The sequence below is a fragment of the Engystomops pustulosus genome, chromosome 3 (genome assembly GCF_040894005.1).
Source record: "Engystomops pustulosus chromosome 3, aEngPut4.maternal, whole genome shotgun sequence".
NCBI classification, from domain to species: Eukaryota; Metazoa; Chordata; class Amphibia; order Anura; family Leptodactylidae; genus Engystomops; species Engystomops pustulosus.
In genome coordinates, this window is record NC_092413.1 from 215,476,290 (window position 1) to 215,494,600 (window position 18,311).

Genomic DNA, 18,311 nt, shown 5'->3' on the forward strand with positions numbered 1-18,311 from the left:
CACCAAATGTGTCAGTACATGTCTCATCTATGGTCACTTGGTCCTCTTCGACATTGCAAAATGACACAAATTGGGGCTCATTTACTAAAGGTCCAAACGCCGCACTTTTGTTAGGTTTCCCAAATATTTCCGTTTTGCGCCGAATTGCCTTGGAATTTTGGCGCACGCGATTGGATTTTGGCGCATCGGTGCCGACTTGCACGCAACAGAAATCGGGGGGCATGGACATCGGATAACCCATCGGATTCGGACAAACCGCGGAATTTAAAAAATAATTTGTGTCGCAAGATCAAGCACTCACATGCACCGTGAAGAAGCAGGTGAACTCCGGCGGACCTCAGTGCAGCAGCGACACAGGAAGGAACTCGGGCACACAATGTTAGTGAATCTCGCTGGACCCGAATCCTCGTCGGACAACGCACCGCGGGATCGCGACGGGACCGGGTAAGTAAATCTGCCCAATTGACTAGACAACTTTTCTTCTTACATCTCTGCCCTAATTTCTCTACATGGAGGCTCCCACTTGCCAGGACACTAGGGATAGACCCAACGAAACAGGGACCGTCATGCTGAATGTGGGACAACAGGGGTGTGCTACAAAACAATATGAAAACCAAAAGCTGTAATACTTATCACTTAATCAGAGGACCACCGGTTGCATAGGGAAAGTCCCAGGAAAACTCATAAACTTCTAGTATATTCACAATTCCTTTGATCCAAGTGCAACTCCCAGGATAAACCGTCAGATTCAAAGTAAATGAGTCCAATGGTTCTTCTCTACATTGAAGATCGAAAATAGTGGAAAATTAGGTTATATCTGTACTCACACCATTCACTCTGTCATCGTATTATGTGGGAGAACTTTGTAAGAAGTAAAAAGGTTTTCAAGATCCTGGAGTTGCCAGTCTCCAGCCCAATAATAAACCTTTGGAGGGAGATAAAAGTTGGGTGTTGTCCAGCGACAGCCCAAAAACATCACTGCTCTAGAGGAGATCTGCATGGAGGAATGGGCCAGCATAATAACAGCACTGTGTACCTACCTACCTTGTGAAGACTTAAGAAAACATTTGACCTCTGTCATTACCACCAAAGGAAACATAACAAAGAATCGAGATGAACTTTTGTAATCGAGCAAATACTTATTACCCCCATAATTTGCAAATAAATTCTTTAAAAATCAGACAAACAATGTGCTTTTCTGGATTTATTTTCTATTCGTTGAGGATCTACCTATGATGTCAGGTACCGGCCCTCCATCTTTTTAAGTGGGAGAAATTGGTGGCTGAATAAATACTTTTTTGTACCTCTGAGTTGCAGGCAGGGGCATAACTTTATGGGGTGCAGAGGGTACGGTAGCAACCAGGTCCAAGAGGCTTAGGGGCCCATAAGGTGTCAATTTCCTATATGAGAAGACTAAGGCCCGTTCCACACTTGCGAGTGTCATGCGATGAACTTGCATCACACTCGCAACGCATGCTGCCGGGAACGCACGGCCCAAACGCTGCACCGCGGGAGTGAACTCAGCATGTCAGTTCGCAGACATGTCAGCATGTCAGAACGCGGTGCAGCGTTCGGGCCGTGCGTTCCCGGCAGCATGCGTTGCAAGTGTGATGCACTAATACCTAATACTATAAACTTTATAGTCGAGGGCCTGGCACACACTTTGCACTGGGGCCAATTAGATTCAAGTCACGCCACCGATCACAACTGTATTTACCCAAAGAGGGGAACAGTTGTATATGATCCTAAAGGGGTCACATTCTAAGGCCGGTAGCACATGATTGCACTCAGTTCATGGAAAGGGACCTGTGTGCTGTCTGCAGGATCCAATCTGTTTCCACTGACCAATCACATGCGTATGCAGCATAGACTTTTGATAGAAACATTCAACATCAACATTAAGTGACAAGAATCAGTGCTCCAGCACATAGTGTAAGAGTGGACTTGGGACTTGTGTACTAAAAATGAGATCTACAATTTTAAAAAATTAATAATCATGTACAAATACCCACCTTTGCTCCTCTTAAAGATGGTCCCGGGACTGGGATCAACTAAAAAAAGACTTAGCAGCCCAGAGAGTGGAGACAAGATATCCGGTACTCTGGGCTGCTAATTATGCACGCCCCTCTCCCATCCACACATCTCCTTGTCACGGGTGGTCCTGCGCATCGCCTGCATATTTTACCCGTCCCGGCTCCTGTCTCAGTCCCATCCGCCGTGAGCGCACATCCCCGACTCCTAGGGCATTAATTGGCACTGGTCATTTTCACATGCCTGTCTCTACCTGTAAACCCTGGTGGATATGTTTTACCTACGTCTTAGAGAAGCTTCCCAGCTTCTGGGTTCCCGTGCACCCATGTACCTGCGTTCCTGTGTGCCTGTGTTCCTGTTCCCATCTGCCTGGACCTCCCATTGCCGGAGTGGACTTGTCCTTGCATCTCTGCCGCCTGCCCTGACCCTGTGCCTGAACCTGACCACAAGATTGTCTCCTCCTAAGGTACCTCGACCTCGGCTGCCACCGCGGGCTAGTTGCACCCATGGAACGACCTGAGGGTACCCCGCCACAGGAAGACTGTGGCGGGCTCTGGTGAAGTCCAGGTGCTACTTAGATTCCGGTCCCGGGTGTCGGTTAGTACCACTTCCTGCTGTGGTCCAGTGGTTCCACACATCCTAAATCCTGACAATCCTGTACTAGATGGGTTATTTATGTGCTGAAATGTACCTGTATACTATACAAAAACTTTAGAATTTTAGGAAAGCAAAAAGTGAAATGAGAAACAATATCAAAAATTATAAAAAAGAGGAGAAAGAATGTAAAGGAAAGGGAAGGCCCTTTCAACCGACTTCAGAGGCCCAACATATGACTACGGCACAGCAAGGAGACAGCAAAAACCTAATGGGCCATATACCACAAGAATCTCCACATAAGAGATTAGGATAAAATATTATTGCAGACAGAAAGTAAATGGATCTTTTTAAATACCGTATATACTCGAGTATAAGCTGACCCGAGTATAAGCTGAGACCCCTAATTTTACCACCAAAAACTGGGAAAACCTATTGACTTGAGTATAAGCCGAGGGTGTAGTATACAGCCAGCCAGTCCCCATGTAGTATACAGCCAGCTCCCGTGTAGTATACAGCCAGCCAGCCCCATGTAGTATACAGCCAGCCCCCATGTAGTATACAGCCTGCCCCATGTAGTATGCATCCTGTGTCAGGTTCGCTAGGGAGAATGCTGGGACTTCTGGTTCTTCTGCTGGTTCCAGCAGCGTTCTCCGACCCTCGGCACGTATCCGCGCAAACTCCACCTCTCGTCCCGGGCAGCGGCTGCTAAGATCTCGCGCTGTCTAGGAGTTGTGTTCAGAACTGCTGGGACTTGTGGTACCTCTGCATGATGCCCGGTTGTTCTGCACCATGAGGGGTTAATTCCCAGAAGCTGTCCAGCTCCTATCAGGTTCTGGAGGTGGAGTTCTGGCTGCATAAATTGCAGCCTCACTAGTCACCCGTGCCAGTGTTTGAAAACCCTTCAGCACTGGCTCGCTGCATTAGGTGTGACTTGCTCTGTATCTGTATCTGTACCGTTGTTGACCTCGGTTCGTTTTTGACATTGACTCTTTGCCTACTGATTTTGCTATTGACGTACCCTCTCGTTGTGAATCCGGCTAGTTTACCATTCTTTTGTGTTTTATGTTTGTCAGTCTGTTTGTGTTTCCCTTCCCACACTTATCAGTGTATTCCGAGTCTTCAAGTAGTCGCCCCATGGTTTAGCGTGGGGGGGCTATAGGAAGGGACAGAGGTTGGGGCTAGTTCAGGGCACACTATCCCCTGTCTTCTGTGTTACCCAACCCTAACAACCTGCCCTATGTAGTATATAGCCAGCCCCATGTACTATACAGCCAGCCGGTCCCCGTGTAGTATACAGCCGGCCAGTAGTATACAGCTAGCCCCCATGTAGTATAAAGCCAGCCCCCATGTAGTATACAGCCAGCCCCCATGTAGTATACAGCCAGCCCCCATGTAGTTTGCCAAACAGATAAAAAAAAATAAGCTTAATACTCACCCTCCCGCGTCCCGATGTTCGTCGTCCATGCGGATGTCATCAGCTGCGCATCATAATATGCTTCGGCCAGCAGATTGCATGGAAGCGACTCTGCCGGCTACTACAAAGAGTAGATAGAAGATAGAAGAGGAGCCGCGATGAGGATCGGGAGCCACGACGAACATCGGGGATGCCGGAGGGTGAGTATGAAGTTAATTTTTTTAATTGACTCGTGTATAAGCCGAGGTAAAGGTTTTTCAGCACATTTTTTGTGTTAAAAACTCGGCTTATACACGAGTATATACGGTAATTCAGTCAGAACTAATAAATCTTTCAAATTTGGTTGCTTTCGGTAAACATTAACAAAGTATCTGCTTCTCGAGCTTCTTGACCACTCCTGTTCTGCTCCTCATACGTGCAATGTATTGTCATCCATGACTAAGGATGTTGCTACGTCTTAAACACGTCGGATGTGAACGATCAAGACGTAACTCAGGTGGAGGGAGGATCGGTACTGCTGGATCGGGGTGTCCCTCGTGGTTGAGCTGGAGTTTGCTTTTCCAATAATTTTTACTCATAAACATTTGAGCCGGAATGTTGGAATACTGCAATAGTTACTGTTTCACCATGATTACACCTACTACTCCCTCTGCTCCATGCCATGAAGGTTACAGATCGGGGCTCGTGTAGGTGAACTCTATCATTTATAGCCTATAATTTACATGTATATAACGTATATAATCTAATTAAATACTTACCATGTTATGTTAATGTTACCATTCAAAGTCTATAATTAAAATTTATATTACATTAATATACCATAATTATTAATAATAGTAATCTTATTCACCATCATATTCTGTATTACATATCATAGGGGAGAGAGACAAATGAAGAAAAACATTACAGAGCAATAACATTGTCATATGGAACAATAGGAATGAGGTCCCAGCTCACAAGAGCTTACAGTCTATGAGGATGAGGGGGTGACACAAGAGCTTACAGTCTATGAGGATGAGGTGGTGACACAAGAGCTTACAGTCTATGAGGATGAGGGGGTGACACAAGAGCTTACAGTCTATGAGGATGAGGGGGTGACACAAGAGATTACAGTCTAGGAGGATGAGGGGTGACACAAGAGCTTACAGTCTATGAGGATGAGGGGGTGACACAAGAGCTTACAGTCTATGAGGATGAGGGGGTGACACAAGAGATTACAGTCTATGAGGATGAGGGGGTGACACAAGAGATTACAGTCTATGAGGATGAGGGGGTGACACAAGAGCTTACAGTCTATGAGGATGAGGGGAGTGACACAAGAGCTTACAGTCTATGAGGATGAGGGGGTGACACAAGAGCTTACAGTCTATGAGGATGAGGGGGTGACACAAGAGCTTACAGTCTATGAGAATGAGGGGATGACACAAAAGTTTACAGTCTATGAGGATGAGGGGGCGACACAAGAGCTTACAGTCTATGAGGATGAGGGGTGACACAAGAGCTTACAGTCTATGGGGATGAGGGGGTGACACAAGAGCTTACAGTCTATGAGGAGGTGACACAAGAGCTTACAGTCTCTGAGGATGAGGGGGTGACAAAAGAGCTTACAGTCTATAAGGAGGTGACACAAGAGCTTACAGTCTATGAGGATGAGGGGGTGACAAAAGAGCTTACAGTATATGAGGATGAAGGGGTGACACAAGAGCTTACAGTCTATGAAGATGAGGGGTGACACAAGAGCTTACAGTCTATGAGGATGAGGGGGTGACACAAGAGCTTACAGTCTATGAGGATGAGGGGGTGACACAAGAGCTTACAGTCTATGAGGAGGTGACACAAGAGCTTACAGTCTATGAGGATGAGGGGGTGACAAAAGAGCTTACAGTCTATGAGGGGAGGACACCAGAGCTTACAGTCTATGAGGGTGAAGGGGTGACACAAGAGCTTACAGTCTATGAGGGTGAAGGGGTGACACAAGAGCTCACAGTCTATGAGGGTGAGGGGGAGACAAAAGAGCTTACAGTCTATGAGGATGAGGGGTGACACAAGAGCTTACAGTCTATGAGGATGAGGGGGTGACACAAGAGCTTACAGTCTATGAGGATGAGGGGGTGATACAAGAGCTTACAGTCTATAAGGATAAGGGGGGCACAAGAGCTTACAGTCTATGAGGATGAGGGGGTGACACCAGAGCTTACAGTCTATGAGGATGAGGGGTTACACAAGAGCTTACAGTCTATGAGGATGAGGGGGTGACACAAGAGCTTACAGTCTATGAGGAGGTGACACAAGAGCTTACAGTCTATGAGGATGAGGGGGTGACACAAGAGCTCACAGTCTATGAGGGTGAGGGGGAGACAAAAGAGCTTACAGTCTATGAGGATGAGGGGTGACACAAGAGCCTACAGTCAATGAGGATGAGGGAGTGACACAAGAGCTTACAGTCTCTGAGGATGAGGGGTGATACAAGAGCTTACAGTCTATAAGGATAAGGGGGGCACAAGACCTTACAGTCTATGAGGATGAGGGGGTGACACAAGAGCTTACAGTCTATGAGGATGAGGGGATGACACAAGAGCTTACAGTCTATGAGGATGAGGGGGTGACACAAGAGCTTACAGTCTATGAGGATGAGGGGTGACACAAGAGCTTACAGTCTATGAGGATGAGGGGGGTGACACAAGAGCTTACAGTCTATAAGGATAAGGGGGGCACAAGAGCTTACAGTCTATGAGGATGAGGGGGTGACACAAGAGCTTACAGTCTATGAGGATGAGGGGGTGACACAAGAGCTTACAGTCTATGAGGATGAGGGGGTGACACAAGAGCTTACAGTCTATAAGGATAAGGGGGGCACAAGAGCTTACAGTCTATGAGGATGAGGGGTGACACAAGAGCTTACAGTCTATGAGGATGAGGGGATGACACAAGAGCTTACAGTCTATGAGGATGAGGGGGAGACACAAGAGCTTACAGTCTATGAGGATGAGGGGTGACACAAGAGCTTACAGTCTATGAGGATGAGGGGGGTGACACAAGAGCTTACAGTCTATAAGGATAAGGGGGGCACAAGAGCTTACAGTCTATGAGGATGAGGGGGTGACACAAGAGCTTACAGTCTATGAGGATGAGGGGTGACACAAGAGCTTACAGTCTATGAGGATGAGGGGGTGACACAAGAGCTTACAGTCTATGAGGATGAGGGGGTGACACAAGAGCTTACAGTCCATGAGGATGAGGGGGGTGACACAAGAGCTTACAGTCTATAAGGATGAGGAGTTGATACAAGAGCTTACAGTCTCTGAGGATGAGGGGGTGACACAAGAGCTTACAGTCTATGAGGATGAGGGGGTAACACAAGAGTTTACAGTCTATGAGGATGAGGGGGAGACACAAGAGCTTACAGTCTATGAGGATGAGGCGGGTGACACAAGAGCTTACAGTCTATGAGGATGAGGAGTTGATACAAGAGCTTACAGTCTATGAGGATGAGGGGGTGACACAAGAGCTTACAGTCTATGAGGATGAGGGGGTGACACAAGAGCTTACAGTCTATGAGGATGAGGGTGACACAAGAGCTTACAGTCTATCGGGATGAGGGGTTAACACGAGATTTTACAGTCTATGAGGATGAGGGGGAGACAAAAGAGCTTAACGTCTATGAGGATGAGGAGGTGACACAATAGTTTTCTGTCTATGAGGATGAGGGGGTGACACAAGAGCTTACAGTCTATGAGGATGAGGGTGACACAAGAGCTTACAGTCTATGGGGATGAGGGGTTAACACAAGAGTTTACAGTCTATGAGGATGAGGGGGAGACAAAAGAGCTTACAGTCTATGAGGATGAGGGGGTGACACAAGAGCTTACAGTCTATGAGGATGAGTGGGTGACACAATAGTTTTCTGTCTATGAGGATGAGGGGTGACACAAGAGCTTACAGTCTATGAGGATGAGGGGTGACACAAGAGCTTACAGTCTATGGGGATGAAGGGGTGACACAAGAGCTTACAGTCTATGAGGATGAGAGGGTGACACAAGAGCTTACAGTCTATGGGGATGAAGGGGTGACACAAGAGCTTACAGTCTATGAGGATGAGAGGGTGACACAAGAGCTTACAGTCTATGGGGATGAAGGGGTGACACAAGAGCTTACAGTCTATGAGGATGAGGGGGCGACACAAGAGCTTACAGCCTATGAGCATGGGGGGAGACACAAGAGCTTACATTCTATGAGCATGGGGGGAGACACAAGAGCTTACAGTCTATGAGGTTGAAGGGCTGCTGCATTGGTGTTATAGTGATCCCACAGAGGTCAGGGTTACCGTGTAAAATGTTTTGAAAAATCTTTCCCACCGAACACACATGTCCCTTGATGAAGCTGAGCTTGTACTGCACATTAGGCAGGGAGAGAGCAGGGAAAGGTTTTCATTTTCTTCAGGGCAATTATATGGCTCATATTTTAGTGCGGACTCAAAATAAGTTGTGTTACATTGTATTTATTAAATGAGCCATAAGAGTATGATGACAATACGATGATATAAGTTATACATGTGACACCAAACATAATTTATCTGCCGTGGCTTCTATATATTAGTCTCCTGTCTAATAAGGAAGTTGCAATCACTGGAGATATAAATCAGCCAAATAAACAAATGATATATACAAATGTTTAGGAACAGTGCACCTATTAATGTGACAGGGGTCCTCTAGGGGCACGGCCCATGCTGCCTCTTTGCCCTATTTGTACTTTTCATGTTTGTGTTTCATATTTATCCTTTTAATTGTTATGAAATAAAGCCTGATTTTAGCTCTTCCTCCATTTTTATATACTATTATTGGTATACAGATACTTGTATAGCTAGTATCTGCTGCAGTACACAGCTATACATGGAGCTACAGGAGCAGTACACAGCATGGAGCTACAGACAAAGTACACAGCCGTACATGGAGCTACAGACAAAGTACACAGCCGTACATGGAGCTACAGACAAAGTACACAGCCATACATGGAGCTACAGCTACAGTACACAGCCATACATGGAGCTACAGCTACAGTACATAGCCATACATGGAGCTACAGACAAAGTACACAGCCATACATGGAGCTACAGGAGCAGTACACAGCCATACATGGAGCTACAGGAGCAGTACACAGCCATACATGCAGCTACAGACAAAGTACACAGCCATACATGGAGCTACAGCTACAGTACACAGCCCTACATGGAGCTACAGCTACAGTACATAGCCATACATGGAGCTACAGACAAAGTACACAGCCATACATGGAGCTACAGACAAAGTACACAGTCATACATGGGGCTACAGCCACAGTACACAGCCATACATGGAGCTACAGCCACAGTACACAGCTATACATGGAGCTACAGCCACAGTACAAAGCCATACATGGAGCTACAGCCGCAGTACACAGCCATACATGAAGCTACAGCCACAGTACACAGCCATACATGGAGCTACAGCCGCAGTACACAGCCATACATGAAGCTACAGCCACAGTACACAGCCTTACATGGAGCTACAGCCACAGTACACAGCCATACATGGAGCTACAGCTGCAGTACACAGCCAAACATGGAGCTACAGCTGCAGTACACAGTCATACATGGAGCTACAGCTGCAGTTCACAGCCATAAATGGAGCTACAGCTGTAGTATACAGCCATACATGGAGCTACAGCTGCAGTTCACAGCCATAAATGGAGCTACAGCCGTAGTACACAGGCATACATGGAGCTACAGCCACAGTACACAGTCATACATGGAACTTCAGCCGCAGTACACAGCCATACATGGAGCTACAGCCGCAGTACACAGCCAAACATGGAGCTACAGCCACAGTACACAGCCATACACAGAGCTACAGCCGCAGGACACAGCCATACACAGAGCTACAGCCGCAGTACACAGCTATACATGGAGCTACAGCCGCAGTACACAGCTATACATGGAGCTACAGCCGCAATACACAGCCATACACAGAGCTACAGCCGCAGGACACAGCCATACACAGAGCTACAGCCGCAGTACACAGCTATACATGGAGCTACAGCCGCAGTACGCAGCCATACACAGAGCTACAGCCGCAGGACACAGCCATACACAGAGCTACAGCCGCAGTACACAGCTATACATGGAGCTACAGCCGCAGTACACAGCCATACACAGGGCTACAGCCGCAGGACACAGCCATACATGGAGCTACAGCCGCAGTACACAGCTAAACATGGAGCTACAGGAGCAGTACACAGCCATACATGGAGCTACAGCCGCAGTACGCAGCCATACACAGAGCTACAGCTGCAGGACACAGCCATACACAGAGCTACAGCCGCAGTACACAGCTATACATGGAGCTACAGGAGCAGTACACAGCCATACATGGAGCTACAGACAAAGTACACAGCCATACATGGAGCTACAGGTGCAGTACACAGCCATACATGGAGCTACAGCCACAGTAAACAGCCATACATGGAGCTACAGCCGCAGTACACAGTCATACATGGAACTTCAGCCGCAGTACACAGCCATACATGGAGCTATAGTCACAGTACACAGCCATACATGGAGCTACAGCCGCAGTACGCAGCCATACACAGAGCTACAGCCACAGTACACAGCCATACACAGAGCTACAGGAGCAGTACACAGCCATACATGGAGCTACAGTCACAGTACACAGCCATACATAAAGCTACAGCTCCAGTACTCAGCCATACATGGAGCTACAGCCACAGTACACAGCCATACATGGAGCTACAGCCGCAGTACACAGCCATACATTGAGCTACAGCTGCAGTACACAGCCATACATGGAGCTACAGCTGTAGTATACAGCCATACATGGAGCTACAGCTGTAGTATACAGCCATACATGGAGCTACAGCTGCAGTACACAGCCATACATGGAGCTACAGGGGCAATACACAGCCATACATGGAGCTACAGACACAGTACACAGCTATACATGGAGCTACAGACACAGTACACAGCCATACATGGAGCTACAGCTGCAGTACACAGCCATACATTGAGCTACAGCTGTAGTACACAGCCATACATGACAAAAACCAATAACAGTATATAGGACCAAAAAGTATAACTCATGAAACATAATTCCAGTATTAATAAAATTATTAATATCTTTATTTATGCACAACATGGCAATCAAAAAACACTAAAAACATACCATAAATTCCACAGAAACAAACAAGAATGGTGGTGGTCAATCCATAATATACATGTACAACCATTCTAGGCATCCAAGTAAATACAAAAATGGCTAAATAGTAAGTGCAAATAGTATCATGCAATGTCCGGATGGGTAAAGCTTCTATTTGCACTTACTATATAACAACTCCAAGGCCAACAGGGTTGACATGGAAAAGCTGTATACAAACTGTGATAATTTATGTATACTGTATGATATTCCTATGTCATATAACAAGCAGTATAATCTATCTTGACACATCAACACTGAGAACTCTCAGCTTGCCAGGGGTTAATTATGGGTGTTCCTGTTCTCCTGCACACAGGTATAAACTCCTCCCGGTGCGGAGGACAGAGGAGAAGAGACAACATCAGCATCCAGCACGACGCCAGGTACAGAACATAGTTACACATCACTGCCGGAGGGGATGTTATCTGTGTAGCTTCTGTCCTCCCCGACGAGCGAGTTGGATCCTTCTATCTACGGTAATGTAATATATTCGATGATTTATCCATCTATCTCATATCTACCTCTTCATCTATCACTTTCTTTCTCTCATTTTTATCTAATCTATCTTATGTACCTTCAAACCTGAAATATTCTTCATTTCTCAATATTTTACAGAACCCCAGACCATGGACCTGGTCATAATTCTCATTTGTGTTGCTGTCGTCTTATTTTCGGTCAATGCTTTCAAAAACCAAAAACATGACAATTACAAAAATTTCCCACCTGGACCAAAGCCTCTTCCCTTTATTGGGAATATCCACATCATGGACATAAGGAAACCCCATAAAACTTTTATGAAGGTAAAACCAGGCTCCAAAGTTACTTTAAACCCCAGACCAGAAGCCTAAATAAATCCAAGTTCCTGACCACAGACCAAAATCAGTATAATCTCAGCTGGAGTTGGGGGAAGCATCATTAAGCCCGGGGTCACCAATCAGTAGGGGCGTGTAGTCAGAATCAGTCACTTTAGTACCTGGAAGATGTCCAATTTGATGACTTCTACATGGACTGGGAGACGACTGTTCCAGTTCCATGACCCTAAGTTTATAGGGCGCCACATAGTTGATACAGGTGGGGGACGAGTTTCGACCATCACTGATCGACTATTAATAGCCCATCTTGACAATGGGGCACATTTGCTAAGGGTTTGTGGAGCGCATTTTCGTTGGGTTTCGAGATTATTTCCATTTTGCGCCGAATTGCCCCGGGTTTTTGGCACACGAGATTGGATTGTGGCGCATCGTCGCATACAACAGAAATAAGGGGGCGTGGCTGTTGGACAACCCGACAGATTCGGACAAACTGCAGAATTTAAAAACGGTATTGTGTCTAAAGATCAAGGACTCACATGCACTGGGAAGAAGCAGATGAACTCCGGCGGACCTCGGCGCAGAAGCGATGGATGTAGGAACTCGGACGCATGATCTTGAATCTAGTGAATCGCGGCAGACCCGAATCCTCGTCGGACAACGCACCGTGGGATCGCGAAAGGACCGGGTAAGTAAATTTGCCCCAGTATGTCATAATTTTATATCAAGGCCAACCCTATAAATTTCTAATTTGTACCTGATCCCCAAAGCAACCCTTACTCTTGTCTTCATATCAGATTGTTAATGGTCATGCAGTTTAGGGTAGGTGTTTGAGATAAGATTAGGTTTTGGAAACCTGATAAGACCTTTAATAATAAGTCCTCCTCAGCCTCTAGTAATGAGCTTATGTGGAGGGGGTCATGGTACTCATCATCTCTATAAAGTATTGAAGGTTTATGGGAGTAGTCCTATGGTTAATGGTTAGGGTTGTAGGTTCGTGATGAGTCCTCCTTAAGCCGTTAGTGTTGAGCTTATGTGAAGGGGTGTTATGGCATGGGTAACTTTATGGTCCTCCTTCTATTCACAGTTGGCAAAGGAGTATGGCCCAGTCTTCAGCGTCCAATTTGGAATGTCCAAATCCATTGTCTTATGTGGTTACAACACCCTTAAAAATGCTCTGATGAACCACGATGAATTATTTCTGGAGAGGCCCCATACACCATTATTTTCGAAAGCAACAAAGGGCAATGGTAAGTCGTGGTATTTTTAATAGGTTCCTCACGAAAATCAGTCATGTCAGGGATAAGTACAGGGTGAAGCCACCGAATATGCTAATTATAGAGACAACATATGTGATCATCAGTCACAAATTCAATAAAGTGCTATAGAAATCTATTAATAAATGTAGTGCTGTGTAGAGTGAATGTTCCCAAAATATTGCAGTTCGACAGGTAGTCACCTTCATAATGCAGACCGACAAAACTATAGACAAGTAATTACATGACTGACATCAACTTGAGTACAGAGAAGGCATGGATGTAGTAACGTAACTATTAATTATCCATGGTTTTTGTACCATATATAGTAATTGTGATTCTGGTATTATATCTATGTGGTTAGCTTGGTTCTGGCTCTGTAACTTTGTGGTATGCTTTGTTATGGCTCTGTAACTATGTGGTAAGCTTGGTTCTGGCTCTGTAACTATGTGATAAGCTTGGTTCCGGCCCTGTAACTATGTGGTAGGCTTGCTTCTTGCCCTGTTTCTGTGTAGTTAGCTTGGATCCAAGTAATATTCTTGGGTCTGCCTCGGAATGCATGTATCAATCTTGGTTCTAGTATTGTACCTGTGTAGTAAGCTTTGTTTCAGTGCTGAATCTACATAGTAAGCTTGGTTCTGGTCCTGTTTCTACATAGTAAGCATGGTGTCAATGGTATTTACATGTAATATTCTTGGCCCTGCCTTTGTATCTATTTAGCAACTTCATCTCTAATGCTGTATCTATGTAGTAAACCTTGTTCCGGTGCTGCTTAGGTATTTGGCTTGGTTCTGGTAATGTATCTATGAAATAATCTGTGTCTATGTAGAAATCTAGTTTATTTGTGCTGTATTAGTTTTTTCTGGTAACATATGTAGCAATGTAGTAATCTTGTTTCCTGTAACATATCTACTGTACTGTATTTAGTGTTCTTGGTACTGGTATTTATGAGCTAAGATTGGTTCCAGTGCTGTTTCTATGTAGTCATATTGGTTCTGTAACTAGTAGTAATCTTTGTTCTGGTAACATATCTATTTAATATTGGTTCTGGTAATGTATCTATTTAGTAATATTGGTTCTGCTGATGCACCTATGTAGAAATCTTGGTTCTCGTTCTATATCTATGAAGTAATCTTGGTTCTTGTTCTATATCTATGAAGTAATCTTGGTTCTTAATCCGTGTAACAACCTTGGCTCAAGTACCATATCTATGTAGTAAAATTTGTTTTGGTGTTGTTCCTTGGTATAAGGCTTGGTTTTGGTCATGTATCTATGAAGTAATTTTTGTGTTGGTAATGTATCTATGTAGTAATCTTGGTTCCAGTGCTGCTTCAAAAGTAGTAATTTTGGTTCTGGTAATTTATATATCTAGTAATCTTGGTTCAGGTAACATATCTGTGTAGTAATCTAGGTTGAGGTAATGTAACTATGTAGTCATCTTTTTCCTGGTAACATTATGTACTGTTTATAGTAATTTGTGTTGGGGTAACATATGTATGTTATCGGTGTTCTGGGCCACAGACACACCCGTGCCCCCCTCCATGCCCCTGGACCACTGCGGCTGGCTGACATACCTGACCACGCTCCAGCTATGGCTCCGGCAGTCCGCCACAGGGGTACCTACCTCCTAGGGCACATGAGCGATGACTTCCGGAGATTGAAAAGGGCAGTGCACCGCTAATTGGTGCTAGCCACCTGGTAATCTGATAAATAGCCAGCCTCTTCCCACATGCCCCTCCGGATCTTTGTGCCTCGTGCCCTAGTGAAAAACTTGTTCCTATGCCCTGTGATTATCTGGTGAATTCCCTTTGTGACCCCGGTTCCGTCCCTGACTTTGCTACTCTGCTGCCTGCCCTGACCTTCTGTTCTGCCTCTGACCTTGATCCTGTGCTGCCTGTCTCGACCTCCTGCCTGTCCCCGGAATTCTGCTTCACGACTCTGTACCTTGCCTTGGCCACCACCACGGACAAAGTCGTACCTGTGGAGTGACCTGGTGATACCACGCCGCAGCAATGCCAAACCATTTATTGGCAGGCTCTGGCGAACAACGGGTTGAATGTTGGTTTACATTATCATCTGGGGTGGTCCAGTGGGTCCACCACCCCTGGATCCTGACAGCAAAATTCTTTCCAGGAAGGCCCTGGCATTGGCTTCTCCCCTCTGGGACAGGAAAGACCCGGTCACAGCTAATATCACTACGTTCTTCGCTGAATTCTGGTCCGTCTTTGAAGAGCCAGCCCGGGTGTCATCTGCTTATTAAAGACGCACTGTCTGCACAAGACCTGCTATCTTCTCTGAGTGGTCTCATCTCTCTGGCCACTTGGATTTACATCCAGTTGTCTCCAGTTCTGAGGAGCAGCGTGCAAGTCAGAACAAGTGCAAGTCAGGATCCAATGTCTGCCCCATCTGGCTCCTGTCTTCCAAAGACCACCTCAGCCATCTGTCAGCTCCAGACAAACCTATGCAGGTCGATAGAGCTTGTCTGTCTACTCAAGAGCGTTCCGGATGAAGGCAAGGGAATCTCAGTCTTTATTATGCAAGTCCGGAGCACCTCCTTCAGACTTGCCCAGTCCGTCCTTAGCGTCCTGGAAAAGCATGCGACTAGGGTTCTTGGAAGAAGCATTCCTAGGCGAGAGCAAAGCTTCTCCACGCCTAAATATACCTTTTCTACTCAGCTCTGGGACAGGGAGCCAGTTTCAAGTTTTGGCCTTCCTGGATTCCCGCTCTGCAGGAAACTTAGTGGAAGCTGCGCTGGTTTCTCAATATCGCCTTCCTGTGGTCCACCTTGAAAAGTGGATGGTCATCTTGTCAGTGGGCAAATCCTCTGTAATCCAGTCCATTACCACACCAAGCTTCTATCTCTGCAATGTGGAGTATTGCATATCGTTTTATGTGCTTCGCCGGACTACGTCTTCTGTGCTTTTGGGCATCCCGTGGTTGCAGCAACAGGCTCCTGAGCTCAACTTGCAGACTTGGAAGATTCTGCATTGGGGCCCCATGTGGGCCTCCCTGCTTCTTATATGGATTATGCCGATGTCTTTTCAGAGAAGCAAGCAGAGATTCTGCCCCCACACAGTCCATACGACTGTGTCGTTGAACTGCTCCTAGGCACATCTCCTCCACAAGATTTGGTGTATCCATTGTCTGTACCCAAAACAGTGGCTATGTCGGCCTACTTCAAGGAGAATTTACAGAAAGGGTTCATCCACAAGTCTTCTTCTCCTGACAGTGCTAGATTCTTTTTGTGGACAAGAAAGACAGGTCTCTTCACCCCTGCATTGACTATTGTGGGCTTAATAAACTTACTGTAAAGGACTGCTACCTACTACCCTTGATCATGGAACTCTTTGACCACCTCGGTGGAGCCGAGGTCTTCACTAAATTGAGGGTCGTATAATCTCATCTGCATCTGTGAAGGCTATAAAAGGAAGACCATCTTCATAGCAAGGGATGGGCACTTCGAGTATTTGGTCACGCCATTTAAACTCTGCAATGTGTCTGCCATGTTTCAAGAGTTTGTCAATTGCATTTTTATATGCTTACTTTACACCTGTGTCGTGGTCTACTTGGACAATATCCTGGTGTTCTCTTCAGACCTGTACGGAAAGTTCTCAGACGTCTAAAGGCCAATCGCCTGTATGCCAAACTTAAAAAGTGCCAGTTCCACCAGAAGAGCCTTCCGTTCCTCGGATATATTATCTCTGACAAGGGTCTACAGATGGATCCCTCTAAGTTGTCTACGGTTCTTCGGTGACCTCGCCCAGTAGGACTTCGTGCAATACAGAGGTTCCTGGGCTTCACTAATAACTAACGGCAGTTTATACCACATTTCTCCTCCCTCATGTCTCCCATTGTAGCCTTAAATGATATGGAAGAACCTTTCCTGCTAGAGGTTGACTCTTCCTCAGTGGGAGCTGGAGCAGTTCTCAACAGCTCAAAGGTCAGATTCTCACCCTGGTTTCTTCTCTAAAACCTTTTCTGCTGCAGAAAGGAACTACTCTGGTCCCTCTTCTTTATCTCGTTACAATTTCTTGATTCACTTTCATCCAGCAGCGAAGAACGTCAAAGCTGATGCTCTCTCTTGTGCCTCTGATGTTGTTGGGGAAGAACTGGCTCCTCGACGTATTGTTCCACCGGAACGATTGGTTGTTACCGCTCCTGTGGACTTGTGGCAGCTTCCTCCTGGCAAAACTTGTTCGACCTGCTCTTCGGAAGAGGATACTAACTTGCAGACATTGCTTTCATGTGGCTTGGCACCCTGGGGTGCAACGCTTTGTCACTCTCATTTCTCATTTCTACTGGTGGTCAGGTCTATTCAAGAATATACAAGACTTTCTGAGCTCCTGCCCAAAACAAGCCCGCTGGCCTACTCCTGCCATTGCAGATACTCAACTGCCCATGGTCTCATGTGGCCATGAACTATATTATGGGTCTTCCAGCAATACCATCATCTGGGTGGTAATAGACCAGTTTTCCAAGATGTCCCACTTTGTTCCTTTGCTAGGTCTGCCATCAGCTCCACGCCTTGCCAGCCTGTTCTTCCTCCACATTTTCTGGCTTCAAGGACTTCCTCAGCACATTGTCTCAGACTGTGGGGTACAGTTTGTTTCCAAGTTCTGGAATTCATTGTGTAACCAACTACAAGTAAAGCTGGATTTTTCTTCCGTATATCATCCACAATCTCATGAATAAGTGAAGAGACTCTGGGCTGCTACCGAGACCCAGTCTCTGCTAGATAAGACAACTGGTCTACTGTCCTATCCTGAGCAGAATTCTCATTCCAAAGTCCAATTCCTTGGACTTTGAATCTGCCGGGGCTGACCCCTTCTTTATTGTCTATGGATGAATCCCATGCCCACCTCTCCCTCTGTCTGTTCCTTCCGGTGTTCCTGTGGTAGAAAATTTGATTCAAGATCTCAAATCCATCTGGAAGCAAACACATCAGTCTCTTCTTCGGGTC

At 46.0% G+C, this 18,311-nt stretch overlaps 1 protein-coding gene across 1 annotated transcript in view; it reads left to right on the forward strand.

The window, feature by feature from the left end:
* The first annotated feature begins 11,903 nt into the window (after positions 1-11,903).
* LOC140120724 (cytochrome P450 2B19-like) overlaps positions 11,904-18,311 on the forward strand; it is a 20,875-nt gene continuing 14,467 nt past the window's right edge. Inside the window, exons 1-2 of the mRNA XM_072139682.1 lie at positions 11,904-12,086; positions 13,183-13,345. Coding sequence (XP_071995783.1) covers positions 11,913-12,086; positions 13,183-13,345 — 337 coding nt within the window. The 5' untranslated portion in view covers positions 11,904-11,912. The remainder of the gene's footprint in view (positions 12,087-13,182; positions 13,346-18,311) is intronic.